The sequence below is a fragment of the Diadema setosum genome, chromosome 9 (genome assembly GCF_964275005.1).
Source record: "Diadema setosum chromosome 9, eeDiaSeto1, whole genome shotgun sequence".
NCBI lineage: Eukaryota > Metazoa > Echinodermata > Echinoidea > Diadematoida > Diadematidae > Diadema > Diadema setosum.
The window spans coordinates 37,693,131-37,716,640 of NC_092693.1; the positions used below are offsets into that span (position 1 = coordinate 37,693,131).

Genomic DNA, 23,510 nt, shown 5'->3' on the forward strand with positions numbered 1-23,510 from the left:
TGCAAGAATAGGGATTTAATTCCTTTCAGCTTGCCTAAGGCATGATGATGCTGATGTCATCAGTATTAACATGGACATGTTTGGGGAGTTCTGTAAATTTTGTGTACCTTTTTACTGAGAAACTATGAAAGTAAATTATCAAAGTTTACTTGTATGTATTAAATGAAGGTACCCAGAACACATAAGTATGCATATTGCTTGGCACAGGGATACAGTTTAAGATATGGGGGCCCTACCATGTTTTGTTTTTGTTTTAATGAGGACCCATATAGATGTAGAGCAGAATATCACATTCATCCCAGAGATACTGAGTGACATTTTTTTTTCTAATATCTCAGTTATCATTTTTTGTGAATAGATTGTCCATTTAAGTCTCGTCATTTTCAAAGACTGAATGAGAAGAAAAGACAAGATGAGTTCTTCGACCGCGCGTGGGTGGAATTTATGCCTCCACCATTGCCAGATCGGAAATGTATGGCATATTCATGTATACCATGACATCTTCGACCTTGACCTTTGACCCCAAATCTATTCAGACCACTGTTCCTCCATATGCATACATGAGTCAAGTTTGAAGCTGAATCTTCAGAGTTCTTAAGTTATCACCAGACAAACTATATCTATGTACATTATGACCTCTCTGACCTTTGAACTTTGACCATGAGACCCAAAATCCAATCAGAGAATTGTCTCTTCCATATGCATACATGAGCCAAGTTTGAGGTTGATCCATCACATGGTGCTTAAAAGTTATAGCGAGAACTTTTCACGTATTGGCAGGATATTGCACAACGAAACTGTGGAAGGTGAAAGGATTCCTCCGTAGAAGAAATCTGAAGGTTTCTGGTTGAAAATATGAGTTAGTTGCACTTATGTGTGCATGCATTTATCTGTGCACCTAGGATTATGCCAGCTATCACACTACCGGCGACCAGCTCAGCCTAAGCAGCAGCATAAAAGAAACAAGAGTATGAGGATCACCTGAAATCCCCACATGGATCTCTACCGGACCCCAGAAGCCTGATAAGCAGCATTTACAATATTGACTGAGGGACTGATGGCTGACTCTGATGACCAGATTGCAGGGTAGAAAGCCTACTCCCACTATGCTTCTGGTTGGATGAGGGTGGTGGAATAAGCGAGTTCGGAGTTGCACGAAGGGCTTTTATGACGTCACGGGTCATGAGGTCAATCGGGCCCGTTCTGGAGTTTTTTCGGTCGCGAGCAAGCTGTGCGAAAACGCTGTGCGTGCATACAATGCAATGCACATTCCCACCTATACCGATTACTGTACTGTTGTGTGACGCGTTCGATCACTGTCGGCTTTTCATAGTGCTTCAAGCTTCATTTGCTCGTATCTTTCTCCAGTTTGTGATTTAATTTAGCAGTTTTTCCGCGTGAAATTTGTGACGATGGATGAGGAGGATGGAGTTTTGATTGACGAGATTCGTTTGTGGACAGTACCACAGTTGAAAGCTTTCTTGAAGAAGAGGAAACTAAAAGTGTCTGGGAGGAAAGATGAGTTAGTTGCGCTCGTATTCGCAGCCAAGCAGGTGCCGTCTCTCGCCCCAGAACCGACCTCCGATCCATCAGAAGAGAGAGCTAGCAAACTCGAGGACCTTCTTATGGTAAGGAACACTAATTTGAGGCTCCCCAATCCAGACTCTCTTCAAGACTGGGAAGGTGAGCAGAAAGCCATCACTAAATGGCCCCCAACCATGGTCCCAGAAATTGGGTAATACTTAGAAAACATTGGCAATGTCCCACTTAAGAGACGGCTCTTATCGGACTATAAATATGGCAAATTAAGGATACAGCTATTTTGCTTCTGGATGGGTCAAGGAGATCCAGTACAATGGAATTGCTAGTGACAGCGACTACTGCTTCCTGAGAACAGAGTGCCGGCCCTCCCAGAATATAAACAACGTGCCATGGAAGGTATGGGTGAGCCTCCACAAGAAGTCCGGATCTATCAACTCGGCATATTGTACATGTTTTGCAGGGTAAGCTTAAGAAGAGGCTATACAGGTTAAGTGGAGTCAACTCTGCCTAATTTAAGCTACCATGACATGCATACAAGAATGAGTTTCTGTAATGAACCAAGAGAGAGAGAACTCCAAGATAACAGAGTTCAATTATGGCAGAACAAGTGCATGAATATTGTGTCAGCTGTCTCGACGACCTCTGCCTATGTTTTGTGCCATTTCAGAACCCATTCTCTCAAACTACAAATGGCGTCATCCCCTTTGAGAAAAAATCACCATTTTGTCTGCCTGCAACTGCATTTATAGAAAAAAAAAAACTACATTAATATGAAAAAACAAATTATCTTTCTAAGAACACCACTGTTACTATTCCACTAAAAGTGTAATCTCTGTCACTTGCCCTCTAAAACTTCAATCAAATAGTAAAAGAATTTGACTGAGAAAGAGAATGTTCATCGGTACACGTGCCATGCTAGGAATGAAGGAGAGCTAATGGTGAGCGCTGTCTTCACACCATCCTCAACATTCACTGGAGGAACTGATCACCAACATTGAAGTATTTCAGCGTGCAGAGACCACAAGCATCGAAGCCATGCTGATGAAAACCCAACGGCGCTGGGCTGACCATGTCTCAAGAATGGGAGACCATCGCCTTCCTTAGGTCATAATGAACGGTGAGCTCTCTTACTGGACACCGAGACAGAGGTGGATCCAGAAAGAGATGCAAGAACTGCTGGAAGAAAACCCTAAGCCCCTGCCACATTGGCCACCGACAATGAGCTGCTACCGCCTCTGACCGTACACATTTGCAACTTACTGTCCAGCCAGCTGCGGTCTCCTTTGAAAGTGACCACAGGGCCCGCCCCAATGGAAAAAACAAACAAAAAAACCCAACACCCAACCCAAACTAACAAAATTTTCCATGCAACCATTGCCACCACATTTTTCAGGAATGGCTAATACACTGTGATATTGGCACATTACACCATGTACTTGGGTTTCTATGTAACTGAATAAAGCCATAGGGAAAGGGTACAAAATTAGCCGAATCCAACTCATCACAGTCGCAAATAGTGGGAGATAAACTGTGCACTTCTTGGATGATGCTCTCGCAACAATGATTTTTTAACAGATGATTTTTTTTTTCATTTTAGAGGATTAATTGCCCTTAGCCCTCATGTATTTTTTTCCCCGGCCCTACCCCTGACAGTAAGTAAACTAGTCCAAAAACCCCTCAGCCAATCGCTAAACTAAGGCTGAATCAACTACGGGTATGTTTGAAATGACAACAAGTATAAACAATAAACGCAGCACTGTATGATGAATATAGGAATGTTCAATCCCTGCTTTCCAGACTTTCAACCCTTTCTGAGAGTGCTGCAAGCAATGAACAAAATCAATGTGAACGTAGAGACGTAATTGCACCCAACGACGGAACGACTTCAGGATGTGTTGGTTGCCCAAGGATACAGTAATGTATCCCTAGTGCAGATGAAATTTCTGCGTGATATTGGATTTTCATGGGTGAAAATTACAGAAATTCTGGGGATATCACCGAGAACAATGAGAAATTGTAGGCATGAACTAGGGATGCCAGTAGGAGAGCAAGCATACCACGATCTCAATAATGATGAACTTCATCAGTTGGTTTCCAGTATTCTTCAGGTTTGCCCAACAGCAGGTCAATCCATGGTGATGGGGTTAATACGTGAAAGGGGGATACATATCCAGCGTTTTCGGTCAGAGAAAGTCTGCACCGCACAAATCCTCTAGCCACAGCTCTGCGACGCAGATACAACATAAGGCGACAACGGTATAATGTTAGGCTTGCTCGGAATGTTTTGACATTTAGTACAAGCTAGTGGATGACATCAGGTCCAACATGCTACTGTAGACGAAGTTGAAAGAGAATTCACTTGTGAAGAATATCTCAGTCAACCAGTTCATGAGAAAATGGAAGACGTAAAGAGGTATCTTGAGGATCAGCCTTGTATCTAGAAACTAGAATGTTTTGACACTCAGTACAAGCTAGTGGACGACATCGCGTCCAACATGCTGCTCTAGATAGAGCTAAAAGAGAATTCACTTGCGAAGAATGTCTCAGTCAACTAGTTCATGTAGAAAACTAGAAATATAGAAAATCTAGATTAACACACAAACAGCTATTCCCCAGAAGGACGCCATCACAAAACGCAGTGGCTCACCTGCTAGGGGAGAAAAAGAAGTGGCTGGCAAAAGCGATTCGCTGCTGCTAGCATTAGGCAGACGACAGCAGATTTTAGGATGGTGCTATCAAAGCATACTGACGTACCAGTATTCAATGAAGACACACTTATTATACCCTTTGTAGGAGGAAATCCCTAGATGGACCAAAAGATAGCAAAATTGCAAGATGTTGGGACCAAGCTGAATTACTTTTTAGCATGTAGGCAAGTGATGTGTTACGTATAAGGTTGCAGTGGGACAAGGTGTCTGGTAGTTCTGTCTTAATGGGAATGTGGTGAAGCTGTAGTTAATAATGTGTAGTACCATAGTGCTGTGGTGACTAGTGAATAGTAATTTTGTGGTTACAGGTTGTGGTACAGATGTATTTCCTATCATATCAGGCGCCTGGTAATCCTAACCCTGTGCATGTCTAATTAATTTCCTGTCTACCAGTATGTGTGTAAAATACATGCACATTTGAGTCACTTGCATAGAAAGGGTTACTGTAAAAGTGGAAATTTTCGCGGTGTTCAAATTTTCGCGCATTTCGCGCAACCAGAAACTAGCGCGAAAATAAAAGCACGCGAATATTTTTGCTTGCCAGATGTGCCTGTGCGTGATGTCTTGATTCCGTGGAATTAAAAACACGCGAAACTCTTCCGACCCGGCCAAGCGCGAAAAATTAGTCACACGAAAATATCCACTTTTACAGTAATTGGTTTGTGGTGGTTTCTGTGACACCTGGTGTGAAGTGCCAAGGTGGTATATCCCCAAAAATCACAGTAAAAGTCCTGTGGTGTTGACAGAGTCTGCAGTCACTACATAAACAGAGACTGTGCAAAGACTTTTCAAAAACCTATGTTACGACGTTGGGGACTGCATCTACAAACTACAAGCAAGGACCATGTACAACAGTAAGCTGAGTGCAGACACTGTGTATTGTAACAAAATTGATTACGAGATACAAGGTAATGTCAGTACATTGTATTGGCCACTACACATCATGTTTTTCTGATGCTTTGTATCTCTTAACTCTACCTTTTTTTACCCTCCCTCTCTTTCCCATCTCCTAACTCTCTCTCTGTGTATGTATGTGTGTGAGTGGCCTGTCGATGTGTGTGCCTGGAATCACTAGTACATGTACTTGTTAGTTGCTGTGTGTACTGTACACACAGGGTGTGTGCTACATGATGCGCATACAGCAAAGGATCGCGTAGCTAGACAAGCATGCATTTTCTGTGTGTGCGCTTCGGAAGTAGTACTGTAAGCAGAAGAGCGCACACAATAGATTGAGGACAGTAGACACACGGGGGCTAGAACATACCGAGGGCTAGAGCAGTGTGTTGGCAACAGGCAGACATCAAGAGCAGCTGTGTACTGCCCCTACTCTCCAGCTTTGACTGTGACGTGTGTGATACCGTGCTGTACTCGGAGCTGAGATCGAAGAATAAAGTTGATCTAATTGAAACGGTATTGTACACCTGTGTGGATCTATCATGTTATACAGAGTCTGATTGGAATGGATATGTGAGGAGAGTTGTGAGGAGATCTGCAATGGCATGACACGGGATTCCATATTTGAATCCCCGAGCCAGTTTAGTAATGTGGACACAGCGGTGAAAGTGTTACGTTACAGTATGGGGCCTGCACAAAAAGAATGCCTGAAAACAGCCTGGCTACAGTTTACATGTACAGTATGCACTGTGGCAGCATCCTTATTTCTCTGACACACTGTGTTTCCATGTGTAGCACACATAAAGCTACAGCAACATGAGTAGATTGGTTACTTCCCAATTGGCAATTCTCACAATGGATATCCAACACACATCTCTCAACTGTGAGAGCAGGTGCAGAACAGTCTCATATTTCTTCTCTGACGCTGAACAATGTTAGACTAGACATATCTCCATGCTTCTTCTTGTAAAAGACCTCCGGAGCTAATTTTCCCTCTCATACAGATGATACACAAGATCATGACATAAAGAGTGTTGTAATCTTCGGGTAACTCACTGACACCTGGTGTTATAATGCTTTGCTACGAATTGCAATCTGTTGCTTAACTGGTCTCTTATCAGGTGTACTGGCACACTAACAAGAATGTGCCAGATTTCAACCTTAACCATTCCACCAACAGAAAGCCAAGTATCTAGACACACTTCCTCTTTATCTACATGTGTCCCTCATGGCTGGGAGTCTGCCCTATGAATCAATCAACATCATGAACTGTTTTCCACTTACAGTACTGGTAATGTTCACTGGCTCACATGAAACATGCATGCACGTCTGTCAGTCGAAATTAGATTTCTTCACTTCTCCGGCACCATCCGGTACTTACTCTGACCGATCGTTAACCCGTCTCTCTTGTCTCACGCAGTCTTTACCTCCCCAAAATCAAACCACCATCATCTCCACTGTCTGTTGCAAGACTGCCGGTTACGGCAAACCACAACGCTTGAAAATCACAAATGACGTTTAATCCGTGATGCACATCGTCACCTGTGGTGCTCATGCCCCTCTGCAGCCCCCTCTGTTGGCTCGTCGTCAGGCATGCAGGTAGAAGCGAGGGCTGTTACTATGACTACCACGGCCAAGCCGACCGCCGCTGTGGCCCAGTAGCGCGACTGCTGCTGAAGGGAAAATCCCAGGTAGCTGAAATTCAAACAGAAATATGATGCATTTTAAACGTCACATACTCATAATATCACACTGTTTGTTTGACTTGCAAAAATATCTCCGGCAGACAAAGAGGAAAAAACAACTAATTAAAAAAGAAAAGCAGTGAATTATTGGCATAGATTCACAGCCACTTATAATTTGTTAAATAGTAAGTGGCATGAGGCAAGTTGAGACAAAAACTGATTTTACAGTACCTAAGTCCCCCCTCTCCCCCACCTCCTCAATGTCGTTTATGCAATAAGAGTAAACAATGTGAAATGGAACTGATCATGTGACATATTTCTCCAAGTTTCAGCCTTACGTCGGTCAAACTACTCGAAATTATGTGTTGTTTCACAAAGAAGTGAGAAACTTCCCAAGTACATGCAGCAAGTTTCATAACAAGTTTCGCTGGTAACTTCTCGACAAGTTTGTGGACAGACTGCCCAAACTTCTTGAAGCAAAATACCATTTATTAAACTATGCATAGTTTCACATTGTGTAACCGAAGCTGTATAATGAATTATCAAACTTAAACTGGAGTTCTGTACCTCAAGGAGAAACCAAAATGCCCATATTATGCTTTAGCCATAATATAGGCATATCATAGCTACATGCGAGGGAACACGAGCATGCAATGGGTCAAAGAAAGGGAGAGACTCAAAATGAGTGGGACCAACCTGTGCATGCATTGCACCACGACATCATTCCAGCCATCATTGTTGAAGTCGCCGACAATGAGTGGAGCCGTTGGTTGGCATGGGAGTGAGTGCTCTGCCAAGATGGCCCCAGTTTCCAGGGAAAGAAGAACCAGGCTGTCCCAGCCAGCAATGACAGCAGAAGACTGAAGGGCAAAAGAGACACAAAAGAACTCCAAAAGTTTAACAACATGGGTTAGTAACATTGTCTTCTTAAAATTATTTAAAACAAATATGCATGAATCAATAATATGTTCCACTTTATTCATGCCATTGTTCTCAAGTTACGCTAATGTAAAAGGCAAAAGATACATTCTTTATGTCAACACAAATAGTACCTTAAGAATGCCTTGCGTAGAGGAGCACAAACCCTGAAATTAAAAGTAGTTGATCATTTCTACAGCAAAGATATTTGTGATAAAATCAATCCTTTACAGAGTATGTAGCCATGTACACTGTCTGTCAAACACATATTAAGGAACAGTGTAAGATCCAGCAGGGGTTCATGTGTTGAGAAGAATTCCATGAAATGGGCAAAAACCTATATATTCTGCTTGTTGGTTTGTTTGTTTGACTGAGAGACAAACGAACTGAAGCCCAAAAGTTAACTGCAAAACACTGGGATGAAAAAAAAATCCTAACTTTTTAAAATGAAAGTTGAATCCCAAATTTTCTCTTTCACACATGTATAAATAATATATCCTTCTAAGGATGATTAAAAAAAAAGCAACCATTTCTCATTTATACAGCCATATCACTTATCCTGATGGGTTCCAGTCCCGACATGGCAGTGAGATAACTAAAGACAAAAGGGATGGTATAGTATTGGTTGAGGTGAGGGTTGGGCTTTTAACTTTTTGTGAGATACAAAGAAACTACTTATGAACTAGTACAGAGCATACCATTCGAAGAGGAATTAAAAGTTCATTTGATGACAATCAATTTTGGAATGGCCGAGACATAAAAAAATAGAGTAAAACAAAGTCATCGTAATAAAAGTTGGGTCTCACCTTTTATTCGGATCGCTCTGTTTTGGGTATCTCAGCTATCCAGAATGAATTTTCATCAAATAAACTTTGAATCCCTTTTGGAATTAAAGGCTCTTTCATGTTTCATGTGAGATTTCTCACTATCTCACCAAAAAATGTTAGAAACCTGTAAGTTAGGTTTCAACCAGAACTATACCATCCCTTTATGGTTGGACTTTGAGGTATTTAGCAGCGGTTGGAATAAAAACGAACCCACGCACAGTTGATCAATCAGCACACGTTTTTGAGACAAAATTATCCACTTTCTCCCATAATTGGCTTTGAAATTCCACGAAACTGTCAAATACGGTCCATCTTAAAATTTCTAGTAGCCACAAGAAATTTAATTGACAAATTATGGAAAAGGATGGAAGATCAAATTCTGATAATGTCCTTGCCGTATTAGTGTCATCTGTATCAATATGTAGATTCATAGGCCATGCAAGCACGTATAGGGTAACACGCTAAGCTCTGCACGTATGTACAGGTGAGCTGTTTGTTTTCACTCAAGCTATATTGGAAGTGATGTATACCCGACCATCAGAATACTGTTTCTATAACCGTACCTTCCTGCTGTACTCCTGTAGAGACGTGAGCTGAATACTTGGGGTGAATGACAAGTGATACATGTTCTGCAAATCTTGGTTGATGTATCCCTGGGCCCCACTCACAATGTGATGCTCAGTCCAGATCGCAGCTGTTGAAACCTGGCAAACACGGTGCCAAAACAAAGCATAAAACACAATTACGTAAAACAAACACTGTCACAGTGATGCGTGAAATAAACTCAAATGAGGGTTTTCCCATTAAATTGGTCATTGTCATTGGACCTAAAGTCATATTAACATTTTGAGGCACATACATGAAGAGAATTTCTTCACATTCAAAAGGACACATTTTCCTGTCTGTGAAAATGTTTTAACATGCTTAGACCAGTACCGTATAAAATGAGAGTCTGGCCAACTCGGTTTTCGGCTTATGAGCTTTAAAGCCTGTCGCGTGATCTTTGTGGAGCCATGTTGTTACCAAAGTGCGCTTATATGCGGTGTCTATTGTTCACTACCCCTTATTTGGTTTGCTTTCAATATAACGTATGAGCGTACACATTAACCCTCTAACACATAATACGCTGGGCAACATGGCGTCCAATTTAGCAGTTGTCCAGACTCTCTTTATATACGATACTGGTTTAGACTTTTTTAGTTTAATTAGACCGTTCAAGCTTTCTACCTGGGGTTGATTTTTTCTTGGGTTACCTGCCAGTTAAACTGCCCTTGGGGGCCATAGCTGGTCACTCTCCCGTTGCTGGCCACAAAGACCATGTCCATTCCAGGTTTAGCCATGGACAGACCCAGGAGGTGGCTGATGAATCCTCGTCTCTTGGCAACACTGAGTAGGGCAATGGTGTGGAGATGAAATAAAAGCTAAAACAGCCCCCCACTTCAACTTTTCTCTTCAGCAGATGGCATGGATGCTATCGTTACACGATCTCAACTTGTCACAAATTGAAAGTTGAGACCCTTCTCACACTTTTTATACAACATTTCTTTTATAATTAATAACTAGATAACTAAACAGACTAACAGAATTTTTCACTAATTTTACCAATCTACAAGTCTGACAGTAGTGTTATGTATGAAATATGCTAATGAATATGCAACATTGTATTGCCCTATAAACTGTTGACTGACATATATTTGTGTTTTTTTTTCTTTTATTTGCATTTTACCATGACACTGATTATCTAGAAAGATATGGCTAAGTCCCCCTGCCTTGTGAAAGATGTAAGCCATGAGCTTTTACCCTCTATCAAACAATAGCAGTACTAAAATTTTAAAAATTCATAATTTTTGAAAATATTGTCTAATTTTCCTCAAAACCTCACTGACATGTTCTACTTCTATTTCTGCATTACATACATTCACACATATATTTGAGTTTCATTCTCCTTCAACTCCATCGTCACCACTTTCAACCTGTTAGAATACAATGTTAACCGTTTGTGCGCCTTGAGTGCTGATTGGTACAAATAACCCCATAGCGTAGTACACACTGCCCAAAGTCCCTAGCACAGAAAGGGCTAACCGCAGTGGCGGATTCAGAGAGGGGCGCAACGGGCGCATGCCCCTTCTTTATTTTTTGTTAAAACAAAAGAAATAAAATGATAAAAATGGGGGCGTGTACCCCCCTTTGATTCTGTCCTGGATCCACCCGTGAACTGCAATCCATTATGAAGGCCCTGATGGGGTTTACCAACCTTTCCAGCACTAATGGGGGGAGGCTCAGCTCTCGGTTTTCCCTGACGTCTGCCTTCCCAGTGATATATGCCCCTGTTGGTAGAAGATGGATGCAACCATTGATAGATATGTCTCAATGTCCTATCATGAAGAATCATATGCCACATTGATAATTTGTTTATATTGCAAACATCACAGTAATTCTTTAAATCCATGTTCAAATGAGTTTGATACACACAGTAAATTCTAACAAAACAAATTAACATTTCACGGAAACCATTTATAGAACATGAAAGATATGGACATTTTGGAAATTTGAAATTCCTCATGATTTCTAATGATTGTAACACCACTTATAATCCTATCAGCAAATTGCAAGATGCAAAAATGTTATAATCACATGAAAACACATACATTTGGGGGATTTCTACAATACATGTTGAATCTTTTATACTTGATCTGTGTGCTCCAATATTAAGGAATGTGAAGATAATGTTGCATCACTTACAAGGGTATGACATTGCTGCCCAGAGAGAGGATGGGTAGCAGATGGAGCCATTGTAAAGCACTGAGTGGGGAGGATGTCCACTCCTGACAACAGCCACACAATTGTCTGCATCACCAGATTCAGTAAACTGAGCTGCAGAGAAAAGCGTCTCAAAATTTTAGAATCTAAAATACAATCTTCCATAACCTAACTCACTCAGTCAAGTCAAATTTATCCTCTTTTGTCAGAGCAAACAAACAAACTAAATTGCAAAATGAAAATTGTGGATCAGCTTTTCAGAGTTACCCGTCCCTACTTGTAATCACAAATGGACACAGAATAATGCAAGGGACCGCTGTGGAAGGTGACTTATAAAAGTCACGGGATCAACAACGGAAATCAGAGGACATATCTTATTGTTATGTTCAAACAAAGAGCACCTTTGATCTATATGAGCTTTACGGTATGAGCCATAGAACGATGAAATCATATGGGGAAATACACTGTAGACCAGTTTTACTCAACATGATGAAATTTGATACAAATATTTGCAACAAATGTTGGTCTTTCAAGAAAGCTTGCCACAAGCTTCTCTTACAACCAGGGCCCTGTGCATAAAAAAGAAATGCAATCAAACATAAATTGTAAGGTCAAATATAAGCCAGGTATCAGCCAATCAGATTTTAGTATATAGAGACTTGTGTTTAATTTGCTCACTCATGTTTGATCTTGACTTTTATGCAACAGGGTCCTGGTTTCATAGCAATAAAATGCATTTAGCAAAACAGGTTAATATGACATAGCAACTTCCTAATCTCTAGAAATACATGTATAACCATAAATTCTAATTCAGTAGAACAGCCAACTGTTGAAAGACTTGTTCTAAGATAGCAAAAATAACAACCAGAAATGTGAAATACTCAGCACAACAGCCTACTGAACAGGTGAGGGCTTCTAAAGCTTTGACCACTGACTGACCTTGAGCCTGGTCAAGGGTTCCGTCCTTGTTGACGTCAGCGTAGGATGCCGTGGCAGACAAGGACAGCCTTGTAAGTGGCCTTCCCGTCCTCAGCTCAAGAACCTCAATGCCCTGTGAGATAAAACAAGGATAAAGCAGCGGCATCAAAATTAAAAGAGAAGAAGAAGAAGTTGAAAATGTCAAAAATTTACGAATGACAGGCAGGGGATGATGAATGATCACAATAGCTGTTGTGATGCAGTTGAAAAAAAAAATGCTTTTTACAACCAAATCGTTACTCTGTTTGAAAGGTGCCACAACCTTTATGTTGAAGAGATCATGAGGTTTGATAAAGTCAAGTAAAGGTAAGAATGTGGTTGTTGAAATGTTATCTGTGGGCTTCCTTACCTTGCTGGAATGGATTACGATGGCCGTTGGGTTCTTGACGTGCTCCGCAGCCGAGTGTGGAGGGAGGTCACCGGAGTGATGTCCTGCAACATGTTCCTTGAGGCTGGATGTCAAAACTAGCAGGGAATATTTGAAGAATGATCATGACATGTGCATTTTTGTACCATCATGACAGTTACATCTTTCACACATTCGTCCATCAATCAATCCATCCATCCATCCATCAATCCACTCACTCACTCACTAACTGATTCATTCATTCATTCATTCATTCATTCATCCATCCATCCACTCACTAACTCATTCATTCATTTATCCATCCATCTATCCATCCATCCACTCACTCACTCATTCATTCATTCATTGGTTTTCTGTAACTTTTGCATAAATAAAATTTTGCAAAGAAAATAAATACATAAAATATGATCTAACTAAGGGTAAACTTTGATTTTGGGATACAAATTAGTAAATTACTAGCTTTTCATAATTAATGAGCAATACAGAAGTAGGGCAAGAGCATTCCAACACAGAAGCAGGACAGCAAACTAACTCAATATGACTGCCTCACACATGACTTCTTGGGGTCAAAACACAAAAAGACAAGCTGACCCAATTCCTGCACTTAGAACGCCAGATAATCCATCCCATAGAAGGGATACAAAATGGAGGTCTTTCTTTCTTTATTTTTGTGAGGTCTTTTTATACATTCTGAAAAATGAGGCAGTGCTCTGCTGCCCTCTTGTGATATCACCACAGTGACTTGTAATACTGCATATGCCCTATATTTTGTGAAGTTTTTATTTTCGTGAATTTTGCAAGTTGGGTGCTATCTGTGAATTTAAAAACACACGCATTAATTAACTCTGATCTCAACATCAACACAATGTGCATACATACATTTCCTTCATGTATCCTCTACTCTCCAATCGCACGTTTAACCGCTCATGGAATTGTCAGTAATTTGTGAAAAAATTATACTCGCTAAATATATGGTGTATACAGCAGAAAGTACAAAGTGTTATACGGACTATAATGCGCTCAATGACTCTAATACAGAAAGTAAACACAATTAAAATTTGCAACTGCCACACTATACGATGTCAAAACATTTGTGGCTGCACATCTTTTGTAGTAGTCTCATACAACCACATGAACAATAACGCACTGTGGTTATTACAAGTCTATCACAATCTCTCATAAATGAAATAGATATGACACAATCATAACTCCAGTCAACTTCTACATTTGCAATTGTCATTGTATCAGTAACCAGAAAATCTTAGGCAGTGTCAATCTTTTCTATGCCATGTCTCTTTTGATTACCGTCAGCATAAAACTTTACTGCTTCTGCACTCTACTCACAGTTCGATACGGATAACACTTGCTCATCTTCCTTTTGATTCTTCTGCAGTCCATCCTTTCTGAAGTCAGCTATCTCAATTTTGGTGTCAGCGCTTGAGAGCCACCTGAAAGGCTGGAAAACCACAAGCAGACGTACATCTGATATCATCGCACTTACTGATCAAACATAATGATGACATATTCTTGTCAACATCTCTTACGAACAAGACAATGATAGCCTCTCCTATCCTCTCCTCTCCTGTCTTTGTTGTTGCAATGTGGCTGATAAAAACCTAAAACATGAAAAACAAACAAAATACCAATAAAAAAAGAACTAGGAAAAACATAGACCGCAATGCTACTTGCAAAGCTGAAAGCACAAATTCAATTTTCTGTAAATTCCTGTTTTATTGAGTACCTACATATCATTTTGTTTTGCTTTGTTCTTCTTGTTGTTGATGTGGATGTCGTTTGCTCTTTTTGACCTGCAATGTGAACACCTAACTTGTCCTACATACCCAAGGGCAACTGGAATTTCTTTGGTAGATAGGTCTGTGATGTGGATGATCTTGTAGTTTGTGTGGGTGGACATGCCATGAAATAGGTCCTGCCATCTTACCATCTGGTCCAGCAATGCCTGGCTGTACTGGCTCCATTTCACTTCCCCGCGGTGGCCCCATCCTTTCCTCAGGTTCAGCTTGAAGTGAACTCCTTTAAACAGCTCCTAACGGTCAAAAGAATTAACATTTCTAGTTTTCTTTTTCACATCAACCACAAAAGGATGAAGACATACTCTTGTACAATATCAATTGAAAAAAAAAAAGGCCCCTTCACCCTGCACTGTAGCCATCTGTTCTGACTAGTCACACATTCTTAAACACTAGGGCCTGTATTCACAAATGTGGTTCAAATCAAAACCACCGTCTAAATTTAGCCCACAGACTAAAACATGTGTGAAATAGGCACACCATACACTTGTGAGTATCAACATGAGGTTATTATTGGATGTCTACGGGCGTACACGATCTGTTACATGTTTTTACACAGAAGAAATTTGCATAAACCACCTTTAAAACACCTTTGTGAATACCAGCAGATGTGTCAAAGAACATAGCACCCAAAAAGGGAGAAATGAATGCTTCACGGCCAGAGATAGATTTGGTTCTAGCAGGACAGTCTAGGAATTCATTAGAAACAAAACAGTCTTTAGTAATTGTCCATCAACACTCTTTATCATTTATTTTCTGCTAAATATGCAAACATTTTCTGCAGAAAGTTTATTCCTGCAACACTTCATCCACAAGTTCCTTTAATTTGTTAAAATTTCAGCACATCTTAATACCAGACACAGTCTAAAGCTTGAAGAAGAGTTTTCAACTTGATGAATTACAGTTTCATTCATTTTCATTAAGATTTGCACTGACTGGTGCAATTCTTCTGCTGGGAGCAAACAAATTTGCATCAAGTGATGTGGTATGCTGTATGGGAACTTTGTAAAATTGTTAGACATTACCTCTTCTGTATTGACAACTTCCTCAAAATCACCAGGTAGATGATGCCATCTGATGTTGCCATGGCGACCAGACAGAGCAAAGGTGGAGAAGTGTCCGACATCCTGCGTTTCCTCACCAGCCTGTTCTCACACATACACAGAGAGTGGGTATAAAGGTAACAGGCAAACTAACACTGTGCTTATGACACCACATGTAAATACAAACCACTTGATATTGGAGCACAAATACCGACCTTGTAAACAACACTTTCTGAGAGCTGAAAAGGCATTTTTATTTGTTCATTTGCTTTTTGCTTTGTTGTTGTTGCTTTTTAACAGTATTTTTACTATTTTTGTAATAGACACTTGTGGTCACAGAATTTGGGGAGAAATGGCATTTTAAATGAAACCTGCAGATGAAACCTGGAATATTCATAAATCAGTCAAAAATCTTTGCAAAATCGCTAGCAATGTCATGTGACTACAATGATTAATTGAGGTCTCCCACAAGATACCTGTTACATATCCTCATGGCAATCTGCCTCATTACTGTTATTCAGTTTCATTCAAAACAACTTTCTAGTAGGTAACTGAGCATATGATGTGCTACTTTCTATATGTATGATTCAAGATCCCATTGAGGAAGGGCTGATTTTGCTACAACACGCATTTTCCATAGACACCTGCCCTAGTATACTCGGGACTCATCCTCTATGGGTTAAACCACTCATGGTATCTCATCCCCACCAGACAAAACGCATGGTGGTAAACAGATATTTCAAATACACTCTTATACATTAAAGGGACTGTACAGTACTGGTTGAGGTGGGGATTCATGTTTTGAACATTCCTAAGTGAGATAATGAAAAGCCTCTTATAAAATATGAAAGAGCACGTAATTTTAAGAAGGATTCAACGTTTATTTGATGAAAATTGGTTTTCAAATGGCTGAGATATCCAAAAAAGTGCTAATAATAAAAGGCGACATGCCACAACTTTATTAGGATCTCTTTGTTTCACCTTGTTTTTGGATATCTCAGCCATTTCAAAACCGATTTTCATCGAATAAACTTTTGATACCCCTTAGAACTGCATGCTCTTTGACATCTCATACATTGTAGAGTGGTTTCTGAATATCTCGCAAAACGTTAAAAGCTAAATCCTCACCTCGACCAGAACTGTACACACCCTTTAAATGTGGTTTGCAAATACATTTCTCTACCTTCTTGGCAGTGTGAGATCCATGCCCTTCCTGGTCACGATTATGACTGTGCCTGTGAAGTGAACAAGAATGATTAATCATAAGTCGAGATCTCTTGTACCTAAAAAATGCTTTAATTTGATTGATTCGATTTGATTTGATTTATTGTCCAATAAGGAAATTCAGTTTTCACATGGTTTGATATGGGTATACGCATACATTACGATACTACATCAACAGAAAAGTTACATTCTAACAGATAATCACTACTATTCACCCAGTGATTATAACAAACAAATACAAATACATTTTCACTTCCATTCGATATTTTAACTATCAGTGAAGATTTGCTACATGTACCAGTGTACGTTCCTCAGGTAGATATTCTCTTTACTATTGTAGTTGCTTCACTTTCTCACAATTCCAAGAGCTATTTATTCATTTAAAATATGTTTTGACTTAAGAGCATAAATCTACTGATATATGATGGATTTAATACAAATTCAAGTCTGAAAGCTTTTAAACTTTTAAACCACTTCTTTATACCTTTGCATACATTGATAGTTTCTATTTTAATTTCTCTTAAATCCCAAATATTCCTCCAAATCACAGATTTGCTCATACAATCATATGCAATACACTAATTATGTCATCACATGATGTTTGATGCTGATTTCATGTAAAAATAACAACAGAAAAAGAATCTGATTTAGTTTTACACTATACATGTTCCTTTCAGTATGAATCATGTTAGCTGCAGCAGGGTGCCCAAATTTTAATTTTTTTTTCTTCAAAATTCATTGCTTAACATTCATTATATACAGTATACAACTTGTTCACACACAGTTACAACTGCACACAACATACATACAATTATGTAGCATTTATTCCTATTCTTTTTGGATGGGCTTGTTGCAATAGATGCTAAGAGAAATAAACTGTTTTACCTGAGTGGTCTATGAAGGTGTCTGTCAGAGATCCTTGCTCCCACAATGATAAGTCCATCATCTCCTGGTCTGAGGCTGTGGGGCAGGATTAAGACAGCTGCCTCACTAAAAAGAGAAAAGGATTCACTTTGACCATAAAATCATTTCATGCAACTTTTGTATTCTTCAGGATTATGAGATGTTTAAGATTACCAGCAAAAATTGAATTTCCCATATATTTCCTTTTTAATGATGAAGAGTTAAAAAGATTTGATGATTTTAAACTATTTCAAAACACTTTTGCTCAGAACACACACTTATGAGAGACTTCATGAAATGGCTTTTACTTCTCTTTGAAAGTCTTTCATAGCTACATATGTGCGACTTTGGCCATTCCAAGATTTATGTAAATACTTTTATGTGATGACTTCATGAAACAGCTTTGGATTCAGCACCCTCAAAATAAGGTAAAACCATTAAAAAAAAATATCAAGTGGACAGCAAAACAAGGTCCAGCTGTTGACACCTAGACTATTATGATTTTTGTCATTTTTATTAACTCCAGCAGTTATGTAGACAGACAATAGAGGGCAGTATACAAAACTAGAGGAATCATTCATGCTTACCTCATCACATGTTCTTGACTCCAAGAGGCATTGGACAATGATGCTGTCCACAACAATTTGAAGTCACTGTTGAGACACATGACTGTCCAGTCTGCACACAAGACCACAATAACCTGAGGGGAAGTTGCAGGAAAAAATGTGAACTCCTGCTAATTTCCATGCTCCCATTCTCACAACAAATGCAGATCTTTCCAATTTTGCTCTATTGAGTAAGCAAAGTCTTGCATAAAATAACACTATGTGGCACACCTAAAACACTTTCAAGTACTAACACTACACAACTGACATTAAAACAGTGCTCAATAAGCAGTCTGTCCAAGTGTCCAAGTACCAGGTATGTCAATCTGTCTTGCTTTTTTTTTTTTTTTTTTTTTTTTTTTTGGTCTTGCTTGGCATGTGCACCTAAATTCAATGTACAACATATATTGTGTTATATTTCTATTCTTGTGAATTTCTTAATTCAACTGGTACTAGCATTCACATAAATAATAACTCATACAAATAATATCCAGCCATTGTAAACCCAAATGTGCTGTCTATCATCTCCAAAGTAGAAGTTATAAACCTGAAAAGGGGTAACAATTTTTTTCAATCCATCAATGTGGTTCTTCTTTGACAGTTTAACCACCTGCAAAATTGTTTCAAAAATCCTAATCCACCAAATATCACACTCACGAAATATGTGGCATATACAGCAATAAATTTGTTAAAAAATGCATACCATGAAGTGCATTTGCAGTATCATGATTTGCTTCTTACTGCAACATTTTGAAAATACACTATACCCCCCCCCCCCCAATTTCTGAAATATTATGTAGTATTATACTGTAGCTACAAAAATGTATTTTACTAATTTGACAAGAGCTTACTGTACATGTGTTCACATATACTATACAAGTGGATATTTTCGCACTACTAATTTTTCACGCTTGGCAGGGTTTACAAGAAAAGTTTCGTGTGTTTTTAATTCTGTACAATCAAGACATCAACTACTGGAATGTAAAACAAGCAAAAACATTCACATGCTTTTATTTTCATGCTAGTTTCTGGTTGCACGAAATACGTGAAAATTTCAACACCGCGAAAATTTCCACTTTTACAGTACCGGTAGGTAAAACAGATCTCACAACACATGCTGACGGATGACACTTGCCCTTTTGACTATTTCTATGTCAGTGTACATACAGGGTAGGGAATATAGTATAGTGCAGTAAAGTGGATCTTGTCTCAAATTCATGATAATTTCATTTGTGTCAAAATGAGTTGTACTGATCACTCATGGAAACTGATGAACAAGAAATATAAGATGCATCGGCACAGACATCAGATCAGCAGCATGTTAAACACACGCACCTGCTTACGGACTTGGTCTTTAGATACCAGTGGCTCAAGGTAGCCTGTTGCCATGGCAACTGGTCTCCTCCTATCCTTCTGTGCATCTTCTCCACTGGAGAGGAGTGAAAATTCATCCAGTGTGCTTAGATAGGGCAGAGCCTTGGACTCCTGGAGGAGTTTGGAGGCCCTGAGCAGCATGAGAGATGGGTCCTTGGTAGCTAAAAGTATCTCTATGGCAACAAATATGAAAAAAAAAAGTAAAAGAACCATATACTCCATTGTGTCAACAAGAAGTCACACACAAAAGCCAGGGCTGCACACTAACCCATTTTTTCTACTGGTCCAACCTGTCTGTTGGACCAGTAGGTACCTAGTCTTCCAATTTTTTACTGGTCCATTCCTGAAAAGTTACTGGTCCGACAGTGATTCTACTGGTCAGGAACCGTCGAACCAGTGCCAGTGTGCAACATTGCATGAGCCATTCCTTCTTGCTAAACCTTCTCAAATGAAATATAAAAATAATAAAATATTGAAGTGTTCAATCTAACACCCCTTTGACATCTCACATTACACCATTCCAACAGACAGTACCAGGATGTACAAATGAATACTAATTGAATCTGGAGTTAGAAAACATTACTGCTACTTAAATTGCAAAATGAAGCAATTTGGTGCAAAATGGCTTTCTCTTGATAAGTGGTAAAATCTTTTCCTACATGAAAAGGAGAAACTGATGTGTGGGTCACCAGCTGACATTCATCATATTGTATAGAAATGAAGTGAAATATAAAAATCACAACAGCTCATCAAAATGCTTGTATCATGAGTGCCCTTTTCTTCTACCCAAAACCCACAGAGCTTCAAGATGCTTACTATTCAGTTTTATGAACTTAAACTTACCATTCTGACCATCGCTTTCAATGTCAGCCACCAGTGGAACTGGCCTGTTGATAAAATGATGAAAGGCTAATTATAATAACATGTAAAGATGAATGTCTCTATTCATTGCAAGCAAGAAAATGTCTTCTCAGATTATCTCTGGGGACCAGATATCATCTCATCAACGTATGCTGAAAAGAGGCTATCAAAATAATGCTGTGCATTGTTTAAGTTTTTCCATAGAATCTGTACTCTTTGAAGGATTCTTACAAACTAGAAGTGTACTTTGTTGTTTGTTTGTTTTTTGTTTCTGTTTTCACATGCCCTAGATACCAAATTTTGTACCAAGACAGGTAACAAAACAGCTTGTGTTCTTCACCAATTGTTACATGTACACATCAAATAGGGGAAGGGGACCTACATGTGTATGATAGATCTCATTTAAGAATAACATGAATGAGACATCTGAAGTTTTAAACTGATACAAACACTGATACAGACAAAAAAAAAAAAAAAAAAAAAAACCCAATGACATGCACCTACAGTTTCTTCAAGGTCTTCATATTGGAGCTCTCCTCACTGAACCCTGTTGTGACTTCATAGCGCCATGAGGGGACCAGGCTGAAACTCTGCTGTACCCGGAGAAGAAATGTCGCTACCACAGACAGACCCACCAAGATGACTCCATCACGAAGAGAAAACATCTTCAAGGGACCTCCTCCAGAATTCTCCTCCATTTTGTCTTAAAATGTTATCCTGAAAAATGCAAGAGATTTTTAAGTGTAAGTTGTACCTACTTCCCCAACATTCGCTGATCTTCTAGTTTGTTTGGGTGGTTTAAGGCATTGCAAATGCAACATTGGTCACTGGCAAGGAGAAAGAACAAACGGGCTCATTTTGGTTCACTTTGCAAGTAGCAGTGAAATCAGCTTTCATGCATTATAAACCATCCTATACCCCCCCCCCCCCCCCTTCCAGGGGTTATAATGAACACAATGGTTTAGCGTACTATAGGTACTACCATGTACGCTGTATGAAGTGACAGTGCCGGCAGTCTTCAGTATTTCAAGAAGAGCCTGTAAATGCAGAGTAACGAAAGCTACCCACGAGTCGACCACAATGACATCCAAAATTTGACCATCTGCTACATGTTGTAGAAACCTACATGATTTTGCCCATAGTCAACCTTGGTGGTGTAGGGGCCGATACAGAGAATGAAGACTGATAAGAACACTCACTACCATTACTGTATTTCTTCCCGTACCATGCAATTTCACCACAGGCAAAAAGGATAACAAGTAATGAAGTAGTTGAACATCGGCAGTCAAATTTTAGACGAAGTGTGTAGAAGTGAAAAGGGGGGGGGGGGGGAAGGGGGACTCCTTCCCAAGCCGCCCATAATTTGACCATAACGCTTTCCAAAATTCAACCATCGGTACATGTAGAAACCTATGCTTTTGTGCGTGGTAAAATTTTGTCACGGGAGGTTAACCTTTGGTGCTGATTTTTTATGACCACCTTCAAGCTTCACTGTGCATAGATGACTCTTTTGTTTTGTCATCAACTTCCAGCAAGCTGCTGCACAGCGTGCCCAACGCCTCGCCCTAGCAACAAGGCAAGTGCCAAATTGTGTCTCGCCCATTTGCATAGAAGAAATTGTTTTTCTATCTCTGGGAAGTTTATTGACCCACCTATGACCTTTGACCTTGTGGTGACCTTCAACTCCCCAAGGGGCATTTACCATCCAAGTTTGGTCACAAACAGACAAAGGGATCAAAAGTTATGAGCCTTAATCAAAACACGCCGTAAAAACTTAACTTGGGCCCTAAAAGTTTGTTGACCCCTTTCTGTGACCTTTGACCATCTGGTGACCTTCATATTCCCCAAGGGACATCTACATTGTACCATCCAAGTTTGGTCACAAACGAACAAAGGGATCAAAAGTTAGGAGTCATAATCAAAACGCAGCCTAAAAACTTAACATTGGGTCATAAAAGTTTGTTGACCCCTGTCTGTGACCTTTGACCTTGTGGTGACCTTCAACTTCCCAAGGGACATCTAACATTCAAGTTTGGTCACAAATGGACATTGATATACGGTACATCAAAAGTTATGAGTCATAATCGAAGCGCGCCCTAAAAACTTTCAACATTGGGCCCTAAAGTTCATTGACCTCAGTCTGTGATCTTTGACCTTGAGGTGAAAATGGGTAACTCTGTAGAACCATTCTTCCCTCCAAGTTTGATTGAAATTGAAGTCCTCAGTAAAGAGTTATTCTAGTTTTTGTAGCATTGCGGACGGACAACGGACGGACAGACGCCACAGGCGATCCCTTACGCTTTTATAGTCTCCGAGGAGCGAGCTCCCCACACCTCCGGTGGGCTAAAAAAAGACTGTCTAATTGTTAGAGGTAGCATTTTAGACAGTGTACATATGCAAACCTCAAATATGCGCAGCTTGAACTCCCAAGCTCATTGACCCTACCTGCAAAAATATCAAAATCCTTAATATTTTAGAAATCCATGAAAATTCCCGGATCACTACTAAAATTTCCCTGTTCCTTGCTGTTTCATTCAAATCCGTTCACAACTTTTTGAGTTATTTTGCTGACAGACAAAGAAACAAACCAACCAACAAACAAATTAACCAACGCCTCCTCTCTTGGCGGAGGTAACAAGAATGGAGATCGGGCCGGCGACAACGAGTCAGCAGTTGGTGAAATGCTGATTGATTGCGAATTGTTTACGACCTGACGAGGCACTTAGTGACACAACAATTTCATCAACGAATGGGACTAAGAGCAGGATAAGGTTCTCTTGCAGTCTTGGCATGCCATTCATTCAGAGGTATAAACAGTACACTAACGAACAAGATATACATTAGAATCTACATACCCTTATATTTGCTTGGAATCGAGTACTTCTAGCCTTGCTTTCGCGCGCTCAGCTTAAAGTGACTCATCACAAGCAGTAAAGTTTCCAAAATTAGTGCGCATGCAGAGTTTTTTAGCTGAGCAGGTGCATGCATACGCATGGGGCTGAGATTTTAC

General features: G+C 39.7%; 1 protein-coding gene and 1 pseudogene across 1 annotated transcript; one reads left to right on the top strand and one right to left on the bottom strand.

Annotated features, from left to right (window-relative positions):
• The first annotated feature begins 1,412 nt into the window (after window positions 1–1,412).
• Window positions 1,413–2,007, top strand: LOC140232579 (uncharacterized; annotated as a pseudogene).
• A 4,675-nt stretch (window positions 2,008–6,682) lies between these two features.
• Window positions 6,683–21,198, bottom strand: LOC140233369 (uncharacterized). The gene is made up of 17 exons (XM_072313475.1): window positions 21,005–21,198; window positions 20,483–20,526; window positions 19,601–19,812; window positions 18,248–18,360; window positions 17,643–17,747; window positions 16,717–16,768; window positions 15,516–15,635; window positions 14,622–14,726; window positions 14,024–14,135; window positions 12,662–12,777; window positions 12,274–12,385; window positions 11,317–11,448; window positions 10,829–10,901; window positions 9,828–9,960; window positions 9,138–9,278; window positions 7,526–7,689; window positions 6,683–6,839 (listed from the first exon to the last, which is right to left on the bottom strand). Exons 1-17 carry the CDS (start codon window positions 21,196–21,198, stop codon window positions 6,683–6,685), a joined length of 2,085 nt encoding a protein of 694 aa, XP_072169576.1.
• Window positions 21,199–23,510: the final 2,312 nt, after the last annotated feature.

Coding starts and splice junctions, on each gene's coding strand:
- LOC140233369 (XM_072313475.1), bottom strand. CDS start 21,198: ATGGAGGAGAATTCTGGAGGAGGTCCCTTGAAGATGTTTTCTCTTCGT. Junction 20,527..21,004: donor ATGAAGACCTTGAAGAAACT/GTAGGTGCATGT, acceptor TTTTATCAACAG/GCCAGTTCCACTGGTGGCTG. Junction 12,778..14,023: donor AGTGTTATCCGTATCGAACT/GTGAGTAGAGTG, acceptor ATTCCCTGCTAG/TTTTGACATCCAGCCTCAAG.